Consider the following 27,761-nt stretch of genomic DNA (forward strand, 5'->3'; position numbering starts at 1 on the left):
AAAGCCAAATTGCTTAGATTTGTGCCATATGCATGCGTGAATGGAAATAAACAGTTTAAGCTCTCACGGCTTCATTTAAATTAAGTTGCGGACAGCTTTATGAAAGGATTTAAGTCCAACTCAGGCCCCATTCCCATGGACACCATCGGTCTACGGAGATCGATCCAACTCTGTGGGGACTCTGGCATTTATTAAAGGTGACTGCACTCAGCAAGAGTCCCCGCAGAGTTGGATAGATGATGTTTATTTGGGTCTGAGAGTGGTCTTAACTAGAAGACCGACGCTTTTTGGTCTGTTTTTACCCATGTTAGACGTGAACTGGAACAGTTAGATAGTTTTACAAAAAAAGGGGGAAACGGTTATGAAATGGTGAGAAATGACAGTTGTATTATTTTAGTGGATTACTGCTGATTTAAATCCCTGGTCAAAGTTGACTAAATTCTTTGGTCTCGTAAATAAAACCCAGTTTCGGATAAAGCTCTTTCGTGAAACTGGTTCCAGCCTACCGCCTCTTTTAGAAACTGGCAATGAATTTTAAGTGCATAGCATTGCCCAGCCGTACATATATTTCTCTTAAAAATGCTTTATTTTTTTAACCAAACCCGATTTTATTTTCACAGTAGAGTGAGCAAGGTACTGAAATAATAGTTGATGAAATGCGAACGTTCGAGACACTTAGGAAGCAGCTTTAAAAGTGAGATATAATCGAGTTAGAGAAATTCGTCATTAACCATAGACAGACATAAAAAGGGAAACAATCTAACGCAGCAATTACTGATGACCGACATCGCCATGGGAAATAAAGGGAAAATATATCGCTTTCGTCAAAAATGTCAATCATCTCATTTTGTGATCTGTGTAATATACCAACGATTGAAAAGCGAGTCAATTTAAAACTCGAGACATATTTGCCAACTGGTTGAGACCAATTGATCGGGAAACTTTAACTACCCCCCCCCTTCCTGCTCCTTCACCCACTTTAAATCAAACATTGGTATGACGCGTGATATGGGAGATCCGCATGGCAGCGCAAACACAGCGCGGGTACTTCATTGATTTCAGCCTATAAATTACGCTGTTTAAAACGAGAAAATTTGACTTAACAGCGAGAGAGGAGAAAAGAGATCAATAACCGTTGATTTTCAGAATTTGGTTAAATACCAGGCTAAGCTGAGAGAAGTCAAGTATATTTGGTGCAGAATCTGTTGATTGAGCTTTTTTTTTTGGCTCAGCAAAACGGCGCACGTGCTTGGAGAGAAAATGTGATTTATGTCTTTATTAGAACTAAACGCACATATCTCTGGTACATGGGTATGTGAAAGAATACTTTCGCACGTTTAAATGAGTGCGCTCGGTTTCTTTTTTTTTAATGAAAAAATATGGCTTATAACACCTCTCAGAGGTAATCAATAGAAGAGCTGGCGTCAGTTTCACAAAATTCGCCACACAATTCCGTTTCTTTATGAAAACTATAAAAGAAAACTGAGCAATGATATGATTAATTAGACAGAAACAGGTGTCGCAGTCGTAGCGTGTTACATATGCTTTATTCATGCTTTCCACGCCAGACTGAGCTGGTGAAAATGTACAGAGTTAAATAGTAATAATACAAAAAAAGAGAAAGAAACTTTCACACTGATCTGCTACCACAAAGTGCCTAAATTTTGCTGCTGTAGGCGAGAGAGGGGGTGGGGTGGGGCACATGTCGAACCTAAACGAGTTGATAATTGCCCTTCCACCTCTGTTAATCTTACCCCTTCTCCTCCTTTTTTTAAACCCTGACACCATCTGTCATCTACCTTATGAAATAGTCTATCAAAGTATTAAACTCCTTTTTTTAAAAAAACGTTTCATAAAACATGAAGCAACTCCGCTTAAGAAGGAACGACATTTGTATGTGTATGAATCTTGTGGCGCACAGGAGACTATAGGGTAGATAAGCCAAATTGCACCTACGATTTGTCCAAAAAATAAGAACCTGAAATTTATGACTGGATTGCCCACACCCGAACCGCACATCGCATGTTTCCCAGAAACGAGGATATTCATAAAGCGAGCTCCAGCGAGAGGCGCATTGATTTTATTCTTATTCATTTAAAGCTGAAATCCCTTGGCACCACTATATTTGCCCATTTTCCAAGTTTTTCCCATGAAATGATTGTAAACCCGCCAATCAGTCATTTGATTGGAAGATACACATTGGCCGTGATGTAAATTAATTGACGAGCCAGGGACGCGTACAGACGTCAGTCTATAGGAGCGGAAGTTGTGGGCGGATGAAAAACTGTATGATATGTTACAGCAGTGACTGTTTAATTACATTACGTCACGCGTCACGCGGGGATTTTTATTTTCCACCATTGGAAAATCTATTGGATACTGTTATGATAAATTCCGGATCGTTACGAACAAACAGGGTTATTGAATTGATTTCCAGTCGCTAGAAAGGTCCACTGGACGACTTTCGGAAGTGAACAGACGGTGGATATACTCCTTGCTAGCCCCGTCTAAAGTTACTACCCCTACTTCGTCAGCTTCTCGTATGAGGTATCTTTGAAGCAGTGCTGTCAAAAATTAGCGATTTGAACGTCGATAAAAAGAAATCACCGGTTTTCGCGTCTTTGCCTTCTGGCTCGGTCAAAACAAAAAGCGGTTATTGCTTTTCCCCCCACTTTGAATTGCTACGATTGGATTTAGTGTCAAGCGGAATGAAGAAAGTTCCTGCGTTCCAAAACTTCGATGAATTCAGTATTTGAATATCAGGATGGCCCTTTGAGCGCTGCTGAAGTCGTATATTCGTTGTGAAAAGTTACTGGGAGATTTTTCTACGCTACCAAGGTAAATTGTGTCTCATACTTGCTAATTATCATTTTAAAATAGTTTTATATCAGCATCGAATCCGTGTTATTGTTTAAAGATCAGCAAATAAGTGTTGTAAAATCTTTTGTTACATGTGCTTACACTTACATTTGTACCCTTATGGAATTTATGTCGATGGGATGCGTCCAGTGGATTTATTGTCCATTTTTTTGTGTCTGTGTGTCTGTCTGTGCTCTTCTCAAAGAATGCGTATTTAAAGTTGGTGTTTATGAAACTGACTGATGACAACGTGAAATGATAAAACATTTGGAACTGTAAATGGCACTTTGTCTTCATTCTAAGCGGTGATCAAAGCTGGGCGAGAGGGTGTCATAAATAAAAAACGCAATACAAAAATCTCGAACACTCGAGCGTCAAATGCGGGACAATGGAGGTGAATTTGGGATAAAAACGGCTCTGTGGTATGGGACGTTTGACAAGAATACAATGTATAAATTGGGATGTTTGGGAAAGAAATCAAGTTCTTGTACGTATACATTAGCTAAGCTGATACGGCTTTAGACTGTATGTTACAAAAAGTTCCCTCGATGGGCAGGTTTTCTGTTATTTTGTAACGGCATTTTCTTTGTCGGATGCGGAATGAAATTACAATTAGACGTCGTGCATCATCGGCACCGAAAATACAAGTTTAGGCGGCTTGTACATCTACTATTGTAACTGAAACAGTCCACAATGCCGGTGAAAATTATTCAGCTTGCCATTAGTATTTTTAACCCTCCAAAGAAGAGCCCGTCATGTGTCGTTGCAACATCGATCTCCACTCATTTCTGAGCTAGTAAAAGCAGGAGCTCTTTTCCCTTTCCCTCACTGTCGCCCGCTAATCGATAGTGGACACAAAGCAAGTATAGAAACTACAACTGGTAAAATTAATACTACCCTTCTGAAGCCACGCGCTGGGGCAAGGAAAAGTGGCTATATAGATTTGTATTGTTCTTCAGGGGGAAAAGGTCTGGTCTCTCTTTCTTCGCGGCGAGATGCCGGACATTGCGTTGTTACTGAGTTCACCGATATGAGATTTCTTCTTCGGGCAAATTAACTCAACTACGGTGAAATTAACTGAAAGTGGAGAAAGGTCTGTAAATTGCACTTCTTGTCGCATTGTTAGCGCTTACTCCGGCGCACCTGTTATTACGGGCCATTGTATGTGCATCGATATTTTGTGTTCTTTGTAATTTACTGTTACATACACTGAGCAATGTAATCAATAGCGTCCATGTAAGACCTAAACTGGTTCGAAGGGTCAGGTGGGTAATGTTGTTGTAATTAATAAAGACGGTTGAGAGATGCCATTATTTGGAAAGTACAGGTACTTGTCTACCGACATCGGTTTGTGTAAACCCGCCTCCTCGTCCCCTCTCCCCCCCCCCCCTCCCCACTTCTCCCTCCACTTTCATTTTTGCCGTGTAGAAAACCGAATGTGAAGTCACGACCCGAATGGCAGGAGCGCACGTCCTGGTAATGCTAGTCCTATGGGACGCTCAGTCCTGGGAAAACAAATGGTACATGTACCTACCTGTATTACAATTATGAGACAGGAACCGAGATCTCATTAGGACAACCGTTTCTTAGTAATGGTGATCCGTAGGACATGGATTACTATTACACCAGCTACTGGGCAAGCAGAGAATCAAAAGCACTGTAAACATGAAAATTAACAGCAATTTTCGCTATGGTAAAAAGATCTCAGTTTTAGGTCAATTCGATCAGTAAATAGAAGGCTTCAATTAACCATGTCATTAACAGAGTAACTCCAGATAAATTTCACTGGAACTTTAAAGGAAGCGTTTGCACTGCCATATCGATGAGAGAAGTACATAATTACAGTCTCTATCATCAAAATAACTATTGATTTAAAAGGCTAAACTCTTTTTAGCGTCTTTTTTTCATAAAAAGTTGCTTCTGTGTACTTTTACTTCATACAAAGTAAGAAGATATCACTCTGCATGAAGTTGTTAGTCTAAAAAGTTATTTTGGGTTTAATTTAATGAACAGAACGGATTCTATGCTGTGGTAATTAATTAACCTAATTAAGATCAATGGAAAGACACCTGAAACTAATCCATAACATGCTGAGGTATTGGTTTATGTTGGAGAGCTGATAATACTGGGGAAAAATACACATTGGCCTTGTAAATTGCTGTAATGCCTGTCTTAATGTTGTGTTTTCCTAAGCTTGTCTTGATAAATGTCATTTTGTCCATATTTGTCAGTTTTGCACTACATTCTTAATTACTGATGCCAGGGTATTAATTTTCTCTACTGTACATAATCTAATAGCAATTTTGTTTTGGCCAGCTTGCATAGAATTTTTAGCCCAGACAAAAATTTGATCTAACACTTATTATTAGAAGAAAAGGTTATGAATATTTTTCTTTGACAAGAAGTACCCTTTGAGAACTTGGTAAATACAAATACAGACACAAAAATTCATGAAAAGTTTAAACTCTCTGCGTGTACATGTACATGTACATGCAAGTTAATTCAGTGCTTACTAGAGCTTGTCCACTAAGTCCTATGGATATGCACGTCTTATCACAGTGTATTTGCCGTGTGCTCAGACATGCTTATCTAATTAAGTACTGCTGAGTCTGCCTCAATACCTGGGCTCACTTTTATTGTATGAGTAAATTTATAGCCATGTACTTAACATATTCTATTGAATATGAAATATTTTAGTAAAATATTTTTTCTCCCAAATATTATCATTGATTTGCTTTTGCTAAAATTATTAAGCTGTATGGCTAAAAGAAATTTTCATTTAGAGCTTGGATGATTATAGGCATTCTACTTGTCCAAATTTTGAGCAAAACAAAATAACTATGAACAATTACAGGAAAAATGATACAACACAATTTTCAACTCATGTTGCAGAGAATGGCTAAATTGCAGTCATTATGCTATCACATGTACCGGTTAACATTTCAGCTTAAAGATAGAAGAAGAGAAAGACAGAGGAAAGAGACTTAAACCACAGTTCTAATTTGGAAACCTTACTCAAAGATTTATATGGTCTGAAAACTGTATGCTACACAGCGTCCACTGATTTTGCCCTACCTGTTAGTGGTGACCATATCGGACTGACCTGATTGAGGAGAAGCTTTATACTGGACAAAACAGTCCACGGGGGACAGGTGAGCATTTGGCTGCAATCACTTAAGTTTTCACAAAAATTGTTCTAGTCATTGCTTCTGTATTTATTGCACCCCCGGAGGATAAATTAAATTCAGGAAGGGGGGGGGGGGGTAGCTCAGAACCTGGTGATATCTGGCATTTAAGTGATGACAGTTTGACTGTTATTATAGGTTGAATTGTTTTGATCTGAACTCATTTCATTGTGTTATACAATGCAGTAATTGGTTCAAGTCAGGGCCAAATTATTTTATGTTAAGTCAACCTTAGAAAAATGTCAATGGCATGTTATAATTTATTAATAAGATTGATATTTATAGGACCCATAAGATATTGCTTTCATGTTAATTTTTAAAATTGTTTAAAGTATTAGTATATATGTAATAATTCATTTTTACCTTTTCTTTTTTTATTGGGAGGGGGTATTAAAACAATATAGTTGGCATTGGTTAAATTTTTCTGTTCAGATTTCATGGAAAAATTGATAAGTAATTCTCAGAACTAAATCAGTTCCATAGAATTACCAGTGCCCTGCAGTGCATCTGTGTTATTTTTCAAAGCAACAAGACCAATCCTATTGATACTGGGCTCACTTACAAATTTCTTGTTTGTTTGAAAAGATATTTGTGAAGATTAAACGTAATCATCCAGATTTTTACAGGCATATAACACCCCATTTCCACAGATTTTTAGATCGATCTATCCCTGTGGGGAGTCTCACTAGATTACTGTCAGCTTGGCCGGCTTTAGCGTCTGTCCCGCCTACTAACAGCTGTAAGGGGGTAATTAACTATGGTGCCCGCTTGGCTGACTGCAATTTAGCGTGAACCCCCAGGGAGTTAGGTCGATCTAAAACTTAATCTTTAGATCGATCTAAATCTCTGGGAAAGCACCCTTAAATCAGTGAAGAATTGGCAAAATGAGATAATATTCATTTCATTGAGCCAGAATGTTTGTAGCTATTGACAAAAAATATAAATAATGGGATGGGTGAATTGTTTAGTTCCTTTTTCAATTCTATATTGATCTATGGATCTCCTTACACTTTAATCTCTCAATTAAGATATTAGTTACATAGTTTTATAGTTTTGTCTTCTTTTTTCTTTCTAAATTTTTTTTATTGGAGTCAGACTGTTGAATATAATCAAAAGTTACATTTCATTTATCTCAGCAAAAATCTAGTCATCATATCCTCCATTACAGCCTAAACCAATTAGGGAAAAGTAATAAATTCTTTCCGCATCTACCTCTGCTCCTCTGTTTCTGATTAGGGTCAGACGTAATGGCTCCAAGTCTCTTCTCCATAATAAATGAAGAAAGCTTGATTGTAGACAAATACCCACTGAAGCTATGATGAAATACATTTACAGATATCTACACTATACACTATCTGTAATACTCTTAATGCAGCTTAGGGCTTTATTCTTGATTTCAAAACATGCACGTGCACTGTTACATGTACTAGTACAGTACATGTATGTACATTTTTGCGGCATGCATGTTCAAGTTTGCAGTGTGGAGTTTGCAGGAAAATTTTGAATTGCTGCTAATTTGCAGCAAATTTCCAAGAACATCTTGAGTTTGCAACAGGTTTGCAAAAGATCTTTATATTTTTGCAATTTTGCTGCAAATTTGCAAGAAGCCCTTTATTTGCAAAAAAGTTTGTAGTGAGTTTGCGAGAAAGTATTCATGTTCTTCCAAATTTGCAAAAGAGTTTGCGACAGGCCTGAAATTTTATAGATATGCCACAACGGGATTTGAATTAAAATTTCTACAGATAATGATGATGATTATATATTTATTTGTGTCAGATAAAAAGAGTAAAGACCATTACAAAATGGGTTTAAGGTTGGAAATGGGAAAAGGGAAATATAGAAAATTCTTAAAAATTCTGAGAATTTTGAAATTTTATAGATTTTTGATCTACTAGTACATTAACCATTTGAATAAATTCTCTTTTCACAGATGGGCAATTTTGATTTAGATAAGTATTTTACTGCCAGCTATCTTATTTAGTTAATCAATTTTGTTTTTGTTTTTTACATGAATTCTTATATAATTAATAGTCTCAAACCAATCATCAGTTAATCCAGCTCTGTGATTGTAATCAATTAAGGTAAAACCAGTGTTATGCAGTAAACCTATCTGTTAACTGCTGGCATGCTGTGATAAGCCTTGGATTTACTGTATAAGTCTGTGGAAAATCCTCTGAGACTCCAAGAGATGATCCCCTATTATTGCTCAACATTAATACACCTTAGTTGTTATTCCAAACACATTAAGCCTCACATCAAGACCACGTTAAGCTTTTTGTGATGTGGTACTCAGTACTTAGATTATGACTACATGTGCACCAGACTAAACATGTACATGTACCAGTACAATATCCTTCTATTTAAAAAACTTGAGATCATTATCCATGAATATGTAAGTAACGGAAATGAAAAGGGGACTGATATCAGATAAAGGAGATGGTCAATATTTTATCACTTATTCTTGTCCTTGGATAACAAAAATTAGAGTCATAAAGCTTTTTTCACATCTTAGGCTCCATTCAGAATAGTGGACTGACTAGTCCGAGGGTCAAATATGGCAACCCACTACAAAGCTTTCCGTCTAATCTGCTAATTCACCCCATTTCCATAGATTAGATCGACCTACTTTAGATCGACCTAAATCCCTGGGGGTTCACGCTAAATAGCTGTCAGCCGGGCGGACACGAAAGTTAATTACCCCCTTACAGCTTGTAGTAGGCGGGACGGACATTTAAGTCGGATTATCTGAAAGTAATCTAGTGAGACTCCCCGCGGGGATAGATCGATCTAAAATCTATGGGAATAGAGCAGTAGACACTGAACAGCTATCCCGTGAGGAAGTATTCAAGTTGATTGGCCATATTTGACCCTCGGACTAGTTAGTCCCCTATTCTGAATTGATTGAATTAGTGATACAGCTGTAAGGGAATGTTTTGAGATATTAATAGCCTGACTGTTATGTAAGAGTGTCATCTAAATAGATCCCCTACACACTTGATGGCCAATTAGTTATTTTTTTCTGCACAAACTGCAGCAAACACTTGCCAAAGGGAGTAAACTTCCCTGTAGCAAAAAAAAAAAAAAAAAAAAAAAAAAAAAAAAAAAAAAAAAAATTGCACAACCTCTCAAAACATATCAGTATAGCTGAATTATTATTTTCATGAATATTTAAAGGATTAGCATGGGGTTTAGTATTATGTAAATTTGGCCAATCCTCTCTATTTCCAGTTTTTTTAATCAATTTAAAAGAATCTCACAAATAGACCAAAATACATATTTTTATTCACCTGGGTTTATGAGCAATCTTCTCTTTAATTTTTTTTCATGCAAATTAATTGAGCTCTACAAGGGGGAAAAATTAACACAAAATTTATCTACCATAACAGTTCATTAGATTGTTTTATACTTATGTACATGTACATTACTACGGTGTGTAGGCTTCAATTATAACTTTCCACTGGGGCGTGTGTGCCACAAGGATTTATTGGTATTTGTGAAAAATTAATCAAGGTTCATGGGATATGGGAGTTAAATGAACAAGTGATGGATTGTTTGCTCATCATAAAATATTCATTGAACAGCCGTATTGTTTCCGACTGCCTCTTGTTAAATTGGGAGAGAATAGCGTGGATGCTATTCTAAGAGCGGACACCATTGCTGGGGGGGGTTTATATCTCATTCAAAGGAATACTATAGGAATGCTGCAGTAAAGTTTTCTTTGCCCTTGTCTCTAACATTTAAATGTATTGGATTGCAGAGGCCTGTTAAAAAGAACAACTCAAGTTGAAAATAGACCATACTCAAGAATGCAATATAGATCTTAAAACTAAATTGCCAGCCCATGTGCAGGAGGAGCTGTGTGTTTGGGGGGGGGGGGGGGAGGATAAAAGAATAACCCTTTTCCATGGAAAAGATCCACTCTGAATCAAATTTGATCTATAGGTTCTTTGCCAATTCTCAAGTTTGGTCAACTAAGGAGGGAAATATATCCTCTTTTACTGAGAAAATATTCTCCTAATTGAAATTGCTGGCTATGGGTCACAATGCCTGAGTTACTGTAGTGGGTATGGTGAGAAATGAAACATTTCTGAAACATCAAAAGGTCTAAATATTCATACCTATTCATATGCAACACTAGTATCTGAATACCAATTTATAAGCTTCATCAGGATCTACATAAAAGAAAAGCTGGTCCTCTTCATATTGCATAATTGACTCAGTGTGCCTATTTCAGGAAAAAAATTGGTATTAATTGGCAATATTTTGTCAAAATGTCCCCACAGATCAATGAGATGTCAAGGTATATTTTATCTCAATCTAATAAACATTGATTTTGGGGGGCCTTAATAAAAGTCATGCCCTGGGCTATTTGCAGGAAATGAACAATGGAATGTAAGAAATAAGTAATTTAGATGGAAACCAAAACTTTTTTTGGAAAATAGGAATAATTTTTAGTCCTGCAGTCACAACAACCCCCCTTTGAATAACTTTCTACTGAGGCTGATTGCATTAATTGGAATAAATAAGATGTTGATATGGAAGTTAGAAACAATTGAGAAAATTTTTGAAATTGCCAGAAAACTGATGTGACCTGCATTCTCAAAATCCGTACTTCAATATTATCATATTAAGGAATAGAAATTCAATGAACTGAGTATTTCAACATAGATATAGATAAGAATCTCTTGGAAAATTGAAACAATACTAAGCAGTTGTAAATATTTGAATAGGCAAAAGCTTATGATATAGGCCCAAACCCAGGGGACAGCCTTTAGGGTGGGGGTGGGAGGTTGAATGAACAGCCCTTTTAGGAAAAGGTCTGCTTTAATTATAATATATAGTTAAAATTTTATCTAGGTACATGAAGATTTTATGGTAAAAGATCCAATTTTTCAGGAAGAGACCCCCTCCCCTTTGAAATTGCTGGCTAAGGGCCTGTGGTGTTTTATATTACAATACAAGTGTTCTCATATTACACAATATCATAAAATTTTGAGTATCGTTACCCTCTGCATTGGTGGGTGCATGTAACTTGCTGCAACAATGAAAAAAATTAAAACAATAAACCATATTATTCCACAATTTATCATTTTATATACTGTAATAGAACAATGATAGAGCACTTTAAATTGTGTGCTCCAAATTTTCAGTGTTTTTCAATAGCCAATTTTTTATGTAAGGCCATGTAGTTTACAGAAGACGTTATGTGAGGTATTGGAAATCTTTAACTTAGTATTGACTGTTAAGCCAGACATGTGGAGTACAGGAATTAAATCTCTTCTGCTGTTTTAATACCATTATTCTAGGCCAACAGATTATAATTCTGCCATTTATGGCAACTTAAGATCGCATTTAAAAATAAGTTGAGCCAGGCTTTACAAATCCTGGGGACTAAATATGGCGGACGTACATGAAAGAAAAACTGCCTAATCTTTTAATAGTCTCTCCGCCTCTCACACGCCTCCCCACACGTCGTCCCTGCGGGGGGACAGTCATTAAATCTCGGCTCCATTGGGACGACACATGGGGAGGCGTGTGAGAGGCGGAGAGACTATTAAAAGATTAGGCGGTTTTTCTTTCATGTACGTCCGCCATATTTAGTCCCCAGGATTTGTAAAGCCTGGCTCAACTCGTTGTGAATGCGATCTAAGAAAACCAAATTGTGCTGACTACAAGTATATATAGTGTGTGGATACGTGCATGCATGTGTCTGTGTCTTTACACACATGAGCAATATGCACATGATGCAAAGTGCGTAGCCTTGCAAACTTTGTCGAAATGTGCAGATCTATTGTTTACATTATTTGTAGTTTACAATAAATAAAATCTATTTAAAACAAAGGGAAGGGTTGATAAAAATGGGTTACGTATATCTGCAAAAAACACTGGATGTAGATTTTGCAACACAGAATTTGTGTAAGCATGTGTGTATGATGTGTGTATGCAATACATGTTTTACATGTTAACAACAAGAAAAAAATAGTTCTGTATTTAATAAATCTAAGGTATACATTTTTAACTCCAGGAAAATATCAAGTGAATTAAGTTACATGTGTGAAAGATGCTGGAAGAAAGACGCATAAGAGCAGTCTATTTGATTTAAAATCTTAGAAAAGTTCAAAGGACCCAAAGGAAAAAGCTCAGATTTCAAATGAATTTTAGACATACACACATGTACATATGATTAAAGTCTGTGATCAAAAGTTTATTTTTATGTTATCCTATTTTTTTTAAAAGCTAAAAAACAACAGAAAAATGGGAAAATGTACTGGTGTTTTAGTAAGGGTTGTTGCAGAAGCTAAAAGTGGTTAAATGCCATTAACTTGGTTCTGACATGATAAGAAAAATTTACAGCAGTACAAATTAATTTCTTTTAAAGTTAGATAACTTGCATTGCAAGCAATGTTATATAGTTTTATTACTCGGGATATTGCATAGATTTTCCCACCGATAAACAACCAGGCATTTATGATATCTATAGCATTAGGTACTAGTATTGGTTGTTGTACAGTACTAGCATTTATGACACTTCCATTGCATATCCTCATAGTGTTCAAATCTCAGTCACTTCACAGCACTCAGGCCACTGTTGTATTGTGTGAAGCATGGAGAAGTACGTCATATCAACAAAGGACGCAATTGAGAGTCAGTCGGTTTCATAGGGCACCTGGGACCACTCCGAGAAAGTTAGCTTATCCCAAGGGAGCCACTGGTAAATGGAAAATCAATGAACAGAGTTTTGAACTGCTTGCAGGGATGGGAGTTAAGCACGTTGATGAAGTGGTATTTAACTTGTATAGTGGCCTATTTATGTGGTTATAAAACTGTGGTTATAGTCTTGAGCCTGGTGAATTAACACCTGTGTAAATCAATTTCTTAAAGAAAGCTGTAGGATGTTTTCATTTGTGTTAACTGATAAAGGGTGTTTGAATAAAATCGTGTATGGAGTGTAAATACTGTAAATTTCCTAAACTGTTATTGACTTTTTTTATATTTTCATTTTGTTCTTATGTGATTATACATGTAACAATTGCCATATGTGTGATATATATTACCTTATATGCACAAGTATGTATCTTGCAACTTTCTTTCATCAAACTGAAAAAAGAACTAAATTCAGTGTTTTTTCCAAGGATTTTAGTTGCAAAAATAAATATTTCAATTTAAATATTCAGAAACATCTGGAAACTTTATTCTAGCTTTATTTAGATGATGAGAACAAATTGATAGGATGTGTATATACTGTGTATCACTTATTAAAAAAATGGATGTAAATTTATATTAGCTGGAGTGCTGTGAATGCAATGGTACAAATGGCAATGGTGATCTGACAAAGTATATGTGAACTAGTTTGTAATCTGTCACTGCATGACCAGAAATACTGGTGCTTGTGGACATTGTCATTTCCATTACAACTTTATACATCTACAGGTATTGATATAATTAAACATTTTGCATGTAAATTGAAAAAGATTATCTTACCAGCTCCTGGACTATTTTTACCTACATGTATTTGTAATATTTTGTCGACCTGAATGAGTGGAATTAACACCTGTCTACTTCTTTATCTTCAAACCCAATGCACCTTTCACAGTAATTAATCAATGACTTTAAAAGAGAACACAAGCCATGTCATGAACTAATCGTGTATGAAGGAAACACAGAATAAATATTTGCCTCCATGTCTGTCTGTAATACCTGTCTGGCTTGATTCACAACAGAACTGGAGACCAAAGGGTTTTTTTCTTCACTTCAAATTAAAAAAGTATAGCCATTGGTCTGATAGTTTACATGTAGTTACATGTAGTAGCTATTTCTTTCCTTTTATTTTCAGTTTAATTTGTTTTTCAAGCCTATAGCCAGCAATTTAAAAGGAGAATTTTCTTTTTCTGAAAAATGGGTCTAAATTTACCATGAAACATTTGTGTTCCTAGGCCAAATTTTACCCATAATGGACATTTTTCCAACAAAAAGGGTGGTATGTTCAAATCTCCCAACCCCCCTTGCTACGGGTTTGTTTTAAAACAAGTGTTACTAATTTTCTGGGGTCAACATACTGGTAAGCTAAATACTACTAGTATTTAGTTATAAATTCAGACCAACTTCTAATCAAAAGTTCATTATTTTGTGAAACTGGCCACATAAAAATGGAAATAAAGTTGTAGTCCCCTACCACCATTAACATCAGAGCAGAAATTAAAAATCATTAAGTCTGATGAACTGCTCTGACAATTACGTGCTCATTCTGCATTTGCCACTTGCTTCTCAATTGATTTCATTATGGATAATAATGTGACATAAACCTGTTCAAATGGGTTTTTTATTATGTCATTATGGAGGATGGGCACTGGTGGTCATTTTACCAGAAAGCAATAAGGTTATGGGTACTTCCTGTTGTAAGTTGTGTTTAAAGAGATGGTTGTCATATGAGCTAAAGACCTTAGTCTTGATCGTCTTAGCATAACAGTGCAGACACAGACAAAGATTGACAGCACCCCAAATTAAATTAAGGTTACATATATTATGAGAATATGCAAATTTGATATTGTGACAGAAGGTAAAGCAATTCATTTTTTATAAAGTTTCTACCTGAGGGGTGCTTTATTTATATTTTTGGAGAGATGGTAGTTTTTGTTATTGTGTTCTTTATAATTGCAATTTGGTGTGCATGTATGATTAGTCTTATATAGCATATACCCTGTAGTTTTATGGGTGTATTGGCATATGTTACCTTTATTGCAATTAAAACCATATTTGTTCTTTTAAGTTACTAATTCATTTGTATGATTTTCCTTATTGTTTAAAATTTCAGAAAAACCACATATAGTATACAGCGCCGACATTGACGCACCAAGACAGTTGCCACCATGTTGAATATAGCTGGCCTCATCTCCATTATCGTCTTCTATGTTCTCATCCTGGCGGTGGGGATATGGGCGGGCAGGAAGACCAAGTCTACTGAAGCTAATGCTGACAGTGAAGAGGTTATGTTGGCAGGGCGGAATATAGGCTTGGTGGTGGGGATCTTCACAATGACAGGTAAGGAGGCAAGGAATGGTGCATATGGGCAAAATGCATAGTTTTGTTATTTTGTTCATAGTTTTGTATTTTGTTCAACTTATGGACTATCAGTTTCACCAGCTTTTTTTCATAAATGCAAAAACTTTGAAATTGCAGTAGAGGCATATAAAATTTGAGGAATATTTTTCATTTCAGTAGCACTCAACACGGGGGGAATAACACAGTGATTAGTACTTCATGCAAAACTCAATTATATCATCAAGTCATTGCTATTCATTACCCATTGTCCCTAGTCAATTTGCTGTGGTGACATACAGTCATAGAATTTTTACACGCACAGGCCTAATCACTAGGCCGCTAGCAGCTTAATATAAGCATGAAAAGATTTCTGTAAAAAATTTGTTGAAATGTGTCAATGAGTTCTCATAGTATTCCTCTACTAGATTTCTTACTCTGCATACATGGCATTTCCTTTATTTCTATATATTTCTTTACTTCTGTTTTTTTTTTTACCTTTTTCATTTCTCCTTTTCTGCATGTGTGATAGACTCTTTGATCAGGTTTACCTATCCCTATCTAATTGCATTTCTATAATGATATTACGATAAAATGTTTGACTTGCGCGTGTATATAGCGAAAGTGTGAAATAATATATATATATGATCTTATAGAAGTTTTTGTTTTTGAAATGAAACTTTTTTATTCAATCAAACATGCTCATTAAAGTCTCAGGGGTGCCTTTTGCCAGTTCTTCTTATTCCCCATTTTTTTTTTATCCAACATAATATTTCACAAGATTCAGAATGTTTCTGATGCTTCCATAATCGGCTGTCTGATAGGAAAATACCAATATAGGCACTGCTGTAATTTCATAATTTCAAAAGAAAACATTAAGTGCCCCCAGAGGCTCAAAGCTGGGAAGATTAATCTGAACGTCAATAAATTGAGGCTATAAGTAGACATCTCTTGAAAGGTTGACAGAGCAATACTTTTTGACCAATTGATGAGGCCCTCTCTTGTCCCATAGGAGAGAGAGACAGAATCTTGAGGCTAATCACCTAAAATGTGTGTTATTTCCACCAAATAGCAGGCTTTTTGAACAGATTGTTTCTTGTTATCTAGGATATTGTCCTGATTCTACTCACTAAACCATCAGTCAGTCTGACAATTGCAATTATAAATCTATAAATTCTATTTTATCATTTAACAGTACCCTGTTTTCAAGTAATCAATCCATATACCAGTATGTCTGACACATGTTCTACATAGAACAGTATGAGGTTAGATTTTGAAAGTTTTTTTTAAATTTTGATAAATTGGATAAGTCAGAAAACATGCAAGAAACTAGTAGTAAATATACTTATAATTACTAGTATGTCAGAACCATTGCACCAGAACACACACACACGCATTCAAATAAGTAAATGAATAAATTCAAAGAAAATAAAAGAAAATGAGAAATAATATGATTTGATGTTGCACGCCTACGTGCATTGGAAAAATCTATAGATCTAATTTGAAATTCATATAACAAAAATATTAGAGACCTGCACAGTCACTAGAGTACTAGATTGTGGTACCCCCAAGGGTTCTGCTGTTAATCAAAAAGTCAATTTTCATTGCAGTTAGCAAAAATTGATCCTGAAGTACGCAAATAAGACAGTTAAGATAGGCTCCAACATGCAATTCTCCGTGGCACCAAGGGCTTCACTTCACAGCGATTTAATTCATATTTCATGATGTAATTGAGTGCTGATTTACATGTAAGCACAGTGTTGTACCAGTATCTCACGATCTCTTGTATTTTTCCATAAATTTTATCCAGAGACAAGACATTAGGTATATGCACTGGAATAGAAGACTTTAACACCTTTATTACAAGTGGTACATATGCTATAAGATTACTGAGCATCAAGTGCAAATTTTGATTTCCTGTCAATTTTTTTAAAAGAATTTTAAGAAGATTCTCAAATATGCAGATGAACATGATGAAATTTTTAATAAAGAAGACACTATATACTAGTTTAACTGTGAATGAATATGTATAAGTGAACACAAAAAAATCTCAGAATTATCTGCATAGCAAATGACATATAATGCGTCCACTGGCATGAATGCACTCTTTTATTTTCAAAGAAATTATTTGGATCAGCACTTTTTTGTTATTTGTTTTTGATTTTTTTTTCTGTAACCTACTGAGGAAAAACAACTTTTTAAAACTCCTTTTCTGTTAGATATACAGTACATTTTAGTGCATATTGTAGGTATTTATTTATGCACTTATATGAACTTCTCGAGAGGATTTTTATTTACAACTAAGTTTCTTTTATTTATTGATTCATTTTCTTGCTGTAACCCACTGAGGAAAAACAAAGAATTTACAGCACTTGGCTGGTAACTAAGGAACATGAAGCAGAAAGAATGTTGGTAATTGTTGCTGGCAAGCACACACAAATCAGCAACAACCAGAAATCTACAATGATTGCAAATCTGGCCACCATTAGAATGCTAAATGGATTTCAGGCAGTTACAAGCTCTCTGTCATTAGCTTGGGCAAATTCTTTTATTGTTCTACTGAGCTAGCTAATCTTATTGCACCCGTTGTATGACAGGACTTCTGCAGAACCACAGTGTAGTGTAGTTCGCCTTTTATTAATGGAGCTTTTTTTAGCGTTGATCAATAAATGGTCAATAGAATCATGGGAAACTGAACAGCCATACTTCGGATAAGCTGAGAAATTCAAGAAATCTAACTGTTTAATTAATTTCAGATACTCTCTCTCTCTTTCTCTCTCTCTTTCTCTCAATTTTATATTTGAACCACACTTTTTTGCAGAAATGCCATTGAAAGTGTAGTCCTAATAAGTAATCACAACACAATTTTGAGCACTGCCAACCTTATTCCGACATATTGTAATGCCTTGTACCACTGTGAAATAAATATAATTTGGAAATCTATGTATCTCATTAAGGCTGACATTAAAATGGAGTGTTCTATGCATCGGCAGCACTTTAAATGGATTTAACTGTGAGCAATTAGTCGTAACACTGTCCTCTTTCTCCAGCACATGGCTTTGTGTCTTCAGAAATTCACTTTGAAGTTAATCAGAACAAGTTATTACTTTCAGAAACAAATGTGTCACCAATCAATATTATTTCTTACAATAGCTTTTTCTGCATTTCTTCAGTTATTGTTTGAGGCTAAAAATATTGAAGACAAGCAGAGATCAAAGGGGGAAATTATATTAATGTCTCCCAAGTTTGTCATAATTTCAGTTTGCAGTCTTTTGCGGCTATTTAAAAACATTACTCAACAAAATGCATTTTTTTTTCTGAATTATGCATTCAGAATGCTAAATCATATCTGATGTTATGGAGCATGATGTAAACAGACTTATCTTTGATGTTATTTACATATTTGATAAGATATTTATATATATATAATTGACATCTGCCTCTATATGTGACACAACATGCAAGCATGACTTAGTTTTCCTCCTTTCCTTAGGATTAAACCACATCACACATATACAGATGAAGAAAGAAAGTGTTGTTGGCATTAAAAAATCTATGTGCAATTTTCATGTTTTAAAAAATCAGATTTTTTTATATTTATAAGCTTCAGTTCTCTTTTTAATAAATCAAATATTGCATGCTTTTTTTGTAGAAAATAGCTTGTGTTTATATCTTGTATGATACATTCCTTCTGCAAAATGCTATATTAAAAAGTGATTGTAACCCTGGTCATTATTATTATTATTATTATTATTTTAATTATTATTATCATTTTTTATTTTCTAGCCACATGGGTTGGAGGAGGTTACATCAATGGTACAGCAGAGATCATTTTCTCCTCTGGTATGGTTTGGTGTCAGGCTCCATTTGGCTATGCCCTTAGCCTTGTTTTTGGTAAGCTGATTACGTTTTTGTTCTTCATATTCTGAAATATCACCTATCAAAATAACAACTGTTCTAGTCTAACATTACAACTCCAAGATGCTAAAATATTCAGTCTGAAAGTTTAAAATTGAAGTTAAAAAGTGCTTTGTAAAGTAATTGTTTATAGCTATTGAGGTGGGAAGTATTTTTTACTCATTCTTGCAGTCACTTATTTTAGAAAGATTTAAACTTTATTCATTTGAGCAGGGGTGCTTTCTTCTCTCTCTCCAACACTTCATGATTAATTGTGAATTTTACTTCTCATTTAAACAGATGAAAAAAATTACATTTACTTAGAACAGAAATGTGATTATAGAATCAAATCAAGGATATTACACTTATTTACGATCCCAGTTTTTCTGAATCTGAAGTCAGTTATGAAAGTCAAGATAAAACGGCTTGAAGAAATACAAAAATTGACCACCGAGCAAAACAACAGCAGAGGGCAGTCCTTGTTTCTCAGGATAATATGGGTGCTGTTTATCGTCTGACTTCATTAAGGCCAGACATAATAAATTTGGAGTTAATACCCGACAAAAAATCAATGTTAATATACTCTGAGGAGTTCTAAGTTGTAGGAATCCAATGACCCTTCTTCTTTTTTTTATGTATACATCAGAAAGATATGAATAAGAAACATTGAAGTATTGTGTATTAGGGTCATTCCCAATGAACCAATCGGTCTACATTGATCGATCCAACTCTGCAGGAACTCTCACTGAATGCATCAGATAAAGAGATTAACATGCTTGATGATTAAAAACCAAGACCCTTGGAAGTCACACATTGATGTTATTGCCTCACTCTTTATGTACAAGTTTGACGCATTGGATTTTATTGTAAATGGATCAGAGACTTAAATGAAATTGCACATTTAATTGTTCCCAAATGATCTTACTGAGTAATCTCTTGGGTGCATAACCTAAGATTTTTTGAAGAAACATAATTCATAATCCGTAGCAAATTGAAGGGAGAAAATGATAAATTTCATCTCCTTATGATCATCTTTTGCTGAAATCTATTATTACATCTTCAAATTGTGACAAACTTAGTGCTTATGAAATGAATGCTTTTGTTTGACTGAAATTCAAAAGGATAGAAGAAAAAAGAATGCTTTAATTTAAAAAAAAAAGAAAATGACAGCATTGAAGAAGTGGTTTCATGTACATGTATGTAGTGTATCATAGAAAGTGAAATGTAGTCCTTGAAAATTTTCAAAATGATTATCAAAATTAATTTTTTTGCCAGGTGGCCTCTTTTTTGCCAATAAAATGAGGACAGAAGGTTATGTCACCATGCTGGATCCATTCCAAAGGAAATATGGAGAGAGAATGGGTGGACTTCTGTTTATACCCGCCTTGCTTGGGGAAGTCTTCTGGTCGGCAGCCATTTTGTCTGCTTTGGGTTAGTTGGATTTTATCTGCTTACATACTTTGTTTGAAAGTTTATCAAAAAAGGTTAATTCAACAGTTAAATTATTTTGCTGTCCATGCTTGTGTTGTTATGGATCCCTGTTGAAAGAATATCAGAAAGTACAAAGTAGATTTCATTACCTGTTTGGGGGCCATCTTTTAATTGCAGTTGTTTTTCTTTTTTCTTTATCAGTCTTTTTTTTTTTTTTTTTTACAAAAGATTATTATTATTATTATGTTTGTATCAGTGCACTCAAATAAACCACATGTTGTATTTGAGAGGTTTTGAGGTTTTTCAAGACCTGACAGCACTGCAAATTAAAAGATCATGGATGTGCTTGGATGTGTGTTGAGTTGTGTTTGGTGTGCCAGCAACAATTACGACAAACACAGGGTCAGCTTTACATGAGAACTTCTAAGTCTTAAAAGACTGAATATTAGTCATTCAGTCTAATTGATCTGCAGTTATCCACACAGATGGAATATTGCTTATGTTTTATTTCCAAAAAACAAAAGAGAGAAAGAAAAAGAAATTGCCACAAGCTATCTTAGGGGACTACTATATGGATGGATTTTGTATTGAAGAGGAGCAGAATTCTTAAAACTAACACCAACTTTCTGTTTTCATTTTTTAAATTGTGTGTGTGTGTGTTTATGTGTGTGTGTGTATGTGTGTGCTTGTAAAACTGGCCCCTGGTCCATATTTTTACTTCATATTAGCTGGATATGTATTCTAACATATCAAAAATATAAAATATAATTGTTCCATATGTTTATTTTCAGGAGCCACTCTCTCTGTCATCATAGAGCTGGACAACACGACAGCTGTCATAGTGTCAGCCTGTGTCGCAGTGGTGTATACATTGTTTGGAGGGCTGTACTCAGTGGCATATACAGATGTCATACAGTTGATGTGCATAGTGATTGGTTTGGTGAGCATGTCACACTTGACCAAGGTCTTAAATTTACTTACAGACAAGTAAAAAAAGAGATAAAAAGTTACCTCATTTTAACTGATGAACTTTTGACTAGTGATAAGTGTTTAATTAGTGATTGACTCTTTAGGCCTCGACAACTTAATTTAAGCATAACACTGCAGCAGCTAGTCTGAACCAATTTATTTATTTCTTAATTTTTTAGTGATGTTTGCTTACAATGGCATGGCATTTTTTTTTAGTGTAAATTATTTTTTATTTAAAATATTTATGAAATCTTGCTGGAATCTTTCAAAAGTTTGAATTATTTTAAAATTTAATTACAGTGGCTGTCCATACCATTTGCTATGACCCACCCGTCAGTGGGCAATATAGTGGAGACTGCTCCCAAATGGATTGGAACACTCCCTGCCTCTCAGAGTGGCACCTACATAGATTCTGCTCTGCTTCTCACATTTGGTGGCATCCCATGGCAGGTGGGTCCTCTGTCACAACCAACACAATGTAGCATTTCTCAATTATGTGTCACAACCAACACAATGTAGCATTTCTCAATTATGAATGGAAATTTTTCAAGTAACACGAATTCCTCAAGTGATTGTTAATGTTTTGTCATATAGGTTATGATTTTGGTTTAAAACTTTTTAGATTAGCAGCTTTGACAAGGAAAGCCCATATCTTTAGTAGAAGGAGTTGAAAGATTTGTTTGTCACCAAATTATGACAAATTTAATAAAGTCTAATCCTTACCTGCCAGTGACTTATTTAACATATAGGCCTTTTGTCATCTCACTTATGTATGTGTTGTAGGTATATTTTCAAAGAGTTCTCTCGGCAAAGACAGCGTTCCGTGCCCAGATCCTGTCATATGTGGCCGCAGCTGGTGTGGTGGTCCTGGCTATCCCAGCAGTCCTAGTGGGAGCCATCGCCTCATCTACTGGTAGGGACGCAACAAAATAATGATATTGAATATAATGATACGTAATAATGTTATTACGGAATTATGTAAATGGATTTACATTAATATTGATAATGGTAATTTTAATTCAATTTACTCATTCTATACATTTGTATGGCTGCAAGATTTTGTTTCATTTTTGAGAAAGCCATCACAATTTGTTGCTGTTTTATTGATTTCAATATGTTAGTCTTAGAAATATAGAAGTGATGCACTATATATTTGTCGATAAGAGCTTTTTGATTTGCCTCCAGGTGTTCCAATGAATCACCAAAAATTTCATATTAATAATTTTGCATTGGCTGGTATTATTTATAATTTTTTATGACTTGTAACAGTTTGTGTAAATAACATTTTTTCATTTATGATTAGACATTTACATGTTTTAGGAAAAAGGTATTTCTCATAAAGGTGTATTTTCCAGACTGGAATTCAACAGAGTACGATGGTGAGCTCCCTATTCCTGCAGAAGAACAGAAGCTGGTGCTGCCCCTGGTGTTGCAGTACCTTTGCCCCACCGCTGTATCTTTTATTGGACTGGGCTCCATCTCTGCTGCTGTCATGTCGTCTGCAGATTCCTCCGTTCTATCTGCCAGCTCCATGTTTGCTCGGAATGTGTACAAGATGACATGCAGGCAAAATGTGAGATATTTGAGATTTATAGGCAATGTGTCCTAGTGGATTGATATACAGTTAAAATTCAAGATAGCTGATATATAAAAAGAAAAAGATTAAAAAAAATGGATGGTTATAAAATTGTGTATAATTTGCAGTCTGACAAAAAGTAAGATTGTATTTTCAAGTGAAATAGATATTCCATTAAATAATTAAAATCTGTTTAGCTATCTGTTTATAGCTATGAAGAACACCTGGACTCTCATAAAGAGATATATGTTCAACTCTCATTAGAAGATATATAAAAATACAATTGTCAAAATTGATATTCATGATTATTCAGTGGTTGTGTACAATATATTTTATCCTTTTTATTATTTTTTTTTCAGGCATCTGAGCGTGAAATCATTTGGGTCATGCGTTTTGCCATCTTTGGAGTTGGCGCCTTGGCTACAATAATGGGGATCACAATCTCTACAATCTATGGCTTATGGTTCTTATGCTCCGATCTCGTCTACGTCATTCTGTTCCCCCAACTCGTCTGCGTGATATACTTGAAAGCTGCCAACACTTACGGATCTTTAGCAGGGTTTATATTTGGTCTGTTCTTCCGTCTTGCTGGGGGTGAGATGTTGATTGGCTTACATCCATTGATCAAGTATCCATTTTACGACGAGAAAAATAATGCACAGTTATTCCCATACAAGACTCTCTCCATGCTGATAACATTATTTACTATATGGGCTGTGTCTTTGCCATTTAAGTATGTCTTTGAAAATGGGATGCTGCCCAAGCATTATGATGTTTTTCAATGTATAGTCAATATCCCAGAGGAGAAAACAGGGCTGAGAGCTGCCACCCCCTCAGAAGCAGAGATGACGAGCATTACTTTAGACCAAAAAACTTACGAAACCAACGGGAAGGTCAACCCTGCACTTAAGTTCTCAAAGAGCGACCTACTTAATGCGGAAAACTTGTCCCAGCCTCCTACCCCCAACTCTAATAATCACCGAACCAGTAAATCTTTCGACAAAGACGAGGGGGAGTCATCAGATGAATCAACTGGGCTTTAATGCTGTCTTTCCCTGTTAGGTTCTGTAGTATTAAATATTCACTTTACAACTTCCTGTTATTTTATGTCCTGTACATAGACAAATAGAGCAAAATTAAGGTACCAACCAGTATAAGTATGAAGAAACCTAAGAGCAAAATAATATAGTTTATATGTGTACTACTACAATCTGGTTAGATAAATCTGATGATGTTAGTACAATAATAATGTAATAGTAGTCTTGTCTTATCTGAAGAAGTGGTTTGCATTTACTGAAGCCCTGTAATTATATGTCCTGTAAATAAAACATTTACTATATACAAATGGATGGAGAAGCACAGCCAGGAAATGGCAAAATTATTCTATAAGCTGGTATCCAGTGAGATGTGAATGTGGAAGATTTGGGTTCTGTTTCATCTTAAGGAAATATATTGTGTTTAACACAAGGTAAAATATGGTATGCGTAACCTCAAAAAGGGAACAGTAAATCACTAAATGTTACCTATAATAATCAGCATTTAAAAAAATAATAAAATAAAATGTCTCATGTTTTATGAGTGTGGTAATGACTTGATCTTGTAAATGGCAAAATGTATCAATCCTTACATACATAATTTTGAAATCATAAAATAGTATTTCTATTTAGGCCACACTTTTTTAATTTTATGGATGACATCCTGCGCGCGCACCGATTTTCGTCCGTTCTCCAAAAAAAAAAAAAAAAAAAATCCCCCCCCCCCCCCCCCCCCCCCCCCAGGAAGTCGGTTGTCGCAAACGTCGTGATTGAATTTGCCGGAAAATGCAATCGGCAATCCTCGGCTAATTCCGCAAGCTCCATGCTGTCATTGTCGACTGCGGAGACATCCGAGTAGTTCCGAGTGCGGAAAATGAGCTTTCTGCGCATGCGTATTATCACCACGTGGAAGTAATGCCGCTTTGCCGTCAAATTCATCTCTAGCATTAATTTCAAAATACACGACAATTAAAGTCATAAAGAGAACGGGGGCCGTCGTTTTGGATTGGTTTGCCATTGATATTGGACATGGAGATATCACCTTTTTACAATTATACGAAAGGCTGGCCGCGGCCAGCGATCATCGCCCGGAAAATTTCAGTGACATTCTGTCCAAAGCAGCACATAGACTTACCAGGGTTTTTTTTGTAGCGAAAAAAGGGTCGACAAGAGCGTCGTGGTATTTGGTGGACTGAAGGTCGGACAGGCCACCCGATAGTTGGCTGTTACGTGTGAGTCGAAGTAGACAAAATGGCATCGACCGAAATTACCTTTTTTAGATTTGGTAGTAGGAAGCAAAGGCCTACTGGTACTCAGTATCTTTGCTTCATTTTTTAACAATTCTGTGAAGTGTTTACAATGCTTAAATTTGCTGAGAGTACAAATAAAGACGCTGTTTATTTGATATTTGTTTTATTGATTGCTATACCAACAGAATGCATGAAATAACCTTAAATACATTTGGTAATATGCAGCATATATATATTCATGACTTTTTACCTTTCTACGAAGTAGGCCCTATTCACAATGCTAAATAATATTTTGAGAGCATGGATAAAGACATGTTGTTAGTTTGATACGTGTTTCTGTGGTAAATTAGTGTTTCCAGCTGTGTACTGAAAACATAACTTTTCTTAAGGAATTTTTTTTTTTTTTTGGACTGTTTTTTTTTTTCGCCCGCTCGCACCGATTTTGGGGTCCCCAGAGGATGTCATCCATAAAAATAAAAAAGTGTGGCCTTAGCATTGGTGGTTCTTTTACTGCATAGATTATAACAACAGGGTAGCCTGCTTTTCAGTTTTATTGCTTACATCCAATTAGAATTAGTTTAAGAATTTATTATTTAAAAAATACAGTATCTGTATACTTCAGTTTTCCCTTGAAAAGGTCAAGCCATAACCACATATAAATTAATTCATAGTTATATGTACAGAGTCAAAAATTTTGTGTCAGGCAATATCATGAAAAAGTAAAAAGTAAATTTTTCTTTAAGAATAGAGGAAAGTTTTTAATCTTTGTAAGAATAAAGTTTGTGATTTCCCCCCACCTCATATATACTATTAACATGCACATTTGACCAAGATGCAATGATATTTTACAAAAAAAAAAATATTTCTTTTAATGAGTACATTTTTAAAAATCTGAGGTTTCCCAAAACACGTTTGAAGTAAACACACCCAGGTAATACCTCTATATAATCATTTATATTTGACAGGATTATTGATATAATTATAGTTTTACATGTACAATAAAACAATAATTTATAATATCAGTTTTGTGAAACTTGCATAAATAGATTAATTTGTACAAGCACCTTAGCTGTTTGAAAGGGAAATATTTGGTTGAGAAAGGAGATTTCCATTAAAGATTATGTACAATATGGACATTTGTCTTGGATCAATAACAGTGTTTGAACTACCAGTATAATACTTTGTATAGTTTCCCCAAAAAGATATCTAATTTAAAAAACAAAAAGCAGAAAAAAATGAAAAAAATTGTAATCTTAATTTTGAGAGGGGTGTAACATCTATAATGTTACGCAGTTAATTTATCCAAGATCAGCCTGGGTAAATGCTACATTTAATTTTGCTTATGTCATGGTTATTAGTCAAAAACAGTAATTGAGTTCATTTAGATGATAGCAATGTTTTAACCCTTCTAGTCTGTAAAATAGTAAAACAATACAGAGGTGAAGTGTACTCAGAGCACTTGTCAAGCTAGTTGGAAAAAATGCAGAATCTACCTATTAGAAATGTGATAAAATGTTGTGTTTTCCAAATTGTTCTATATAGTTTCAAAATAAGAGCTGAGGGCTGTAAATATCTTGGTGCTTTAAAAAATGAACAGTGAAAAATATTTGTTGGTGCTCAGCTAGAAATATGTATAATGACATATAAGAAAAAAAGCAATAGAAATTACTATTATAATTGTAAAAGTTTTAAAATGGGAAATGAGCTGCATGTGATTATTATTATTATTATTATTATTATATAAACCAATAACTATATGCCGGCCACTGTGCAATACATACATATTTGATTTTAAATTACTTGTGGTGCACAGTACTGAAAGAATATACCTTTCTTTAATCTTGTTTTAAACAATGCTACAGATGTTGTCATCCATGCACAAGTACAGATAGTTATCAGTTGGTTTTGAAACAACTTGATTGTAACTTACCTACAAATCATAAATGGACTGGAGTTTTAGTAACATTCCAATTTTTAGAGGATGCAAATTTCATGGTTTAAAGTTTACAGCAAAGTGTCCGTTTTATGGAATGATATTTGAAAATGTGGCTGAGAAGTGAAAGTGCTAATTGCCTTCCTATAAAAGGCAGACATCAGAAGTGATTGTATGTTTGTATGAAAAGATGTACTCAAAGTAAAAAAAATTAAACTCTGTCTGTAGTTCATTGCATGGCAAAGTTCTGCATTTAAATTTTTTTTTGAATCTCTAGTGAAGTTTATCCTTTTTTCTTGGTTTACCTATCTAAATTTTGGTTAATAAGTAGCCATCAGTCAAAAATAGTCGCTCATTTTATGAAAATATATTTATATTGTTGAGAGCACCACATGTTGTAAATCTTTCCAAATAGCAAAAGTCTATGTAAACATTCCTGTTGTTGTATTAATAATTGTATTAGTTAAGGAGTATTTCAAGAACCCAGGTCAACCGCCTCAATGCCAATGTGTACATATTGTTAGAAGTAATTGCAAAATGCAGTGCTCACTTGTTAGTTAAACTACGTAAGCACACACATGCACATGCTCG

The 27,761-nt window shown here is 35.0% G+C and overlaps 1 protein-coding gene across 4 annotated transcripts; it reads left to right on the forward strand.

Moving 5' to 3' along the window:
• Positions 1–2,175: 2,175 nt before the first annotated feature.
• Positions 2,176–24,615, forward strand: LOC106163417 (high-affinity choline transporter 1). Of its 4 annotated transcripts, none has more exons than XM_087005624.1 (10): positions 2,176–2,838; positions 5,806–6,011; positions 14,857–15,083; positions 18,867–18,974; positions 20,253–20,408; positions 21,200–21,348; positions 21,678–21,827; positions 22,161–22,290; positions 22,733–22,950; positions 23,313–24,615. In XM_087005624.1, the coding sequence occupies exons 3-10, from the start codon at positions 14,912–14,914 to the stop codon at positions 23,994–23,996; spliced, it is 1,767 nt and encodes a 588-aa protein (XP_086861750.1). In that variant the 5' UTR covers positions 2,176–2,838; positions 5,806–6,011; positions 14,857–14,911; the 3' UTR covers positions 23,997–24,615. The 4 variants fall into 4 exon arrangements, with proteins under 4 accessions (XP_086861750.1, XP_013396452.1, XP_013396454.1 ...); XM_013540998.2 differs by lacking the exon at positions 2,176–2,838 and adding an exon at positions 3,804–3,952; XM_013541000.2 differs by lacking the exons at positions 2,176–2,838; positions 5,806–6,011 and adding an exon at positions 12,573–12,827.
• The last annotated feature ends 3,146 nt before the right edge of the window (positions 24,616–27,761 follow it).

This window comes from Lingula anatina, chromosome 2 (genome assembly GCF_051362555.1).
Source record: "Lingula anatina isolate TDL-2025a chromosome 2, LinAna3.0, whole genome shotgun sequence".
Lineage (NCBI taxonomy): Eukaryota > Metazoa > Brachiopoda > Lingulata > Lingulida > Lingulidae > Lingula > Lingula anatina.

Excerpts from the sequence above, each read along its gene's own strand:
- LOC106163417 (XM_087005624.1), top strand. The coding sequence starts at position 14,912 with ATGTTGAATATAGCTGGCCTCATCTCCATTATCGTCTTCTATGTTCTC. Across the intron at positions 15,084-18,866 it reads GGGGATCTTCACAATGACAG|CCACATGGGTTGGAGGAGGT; the intron begins GTAAGGAGGCAA and ends TTTATTTTCTAG. Across the intron at positions 21,828-22,160 it reads TTGGTGGCATCCCATGGCAG|GTATATTTTCAAAGAGTTCT; the intron begins GTGGGTCCTCTG and ends TATGTGTTGTAG.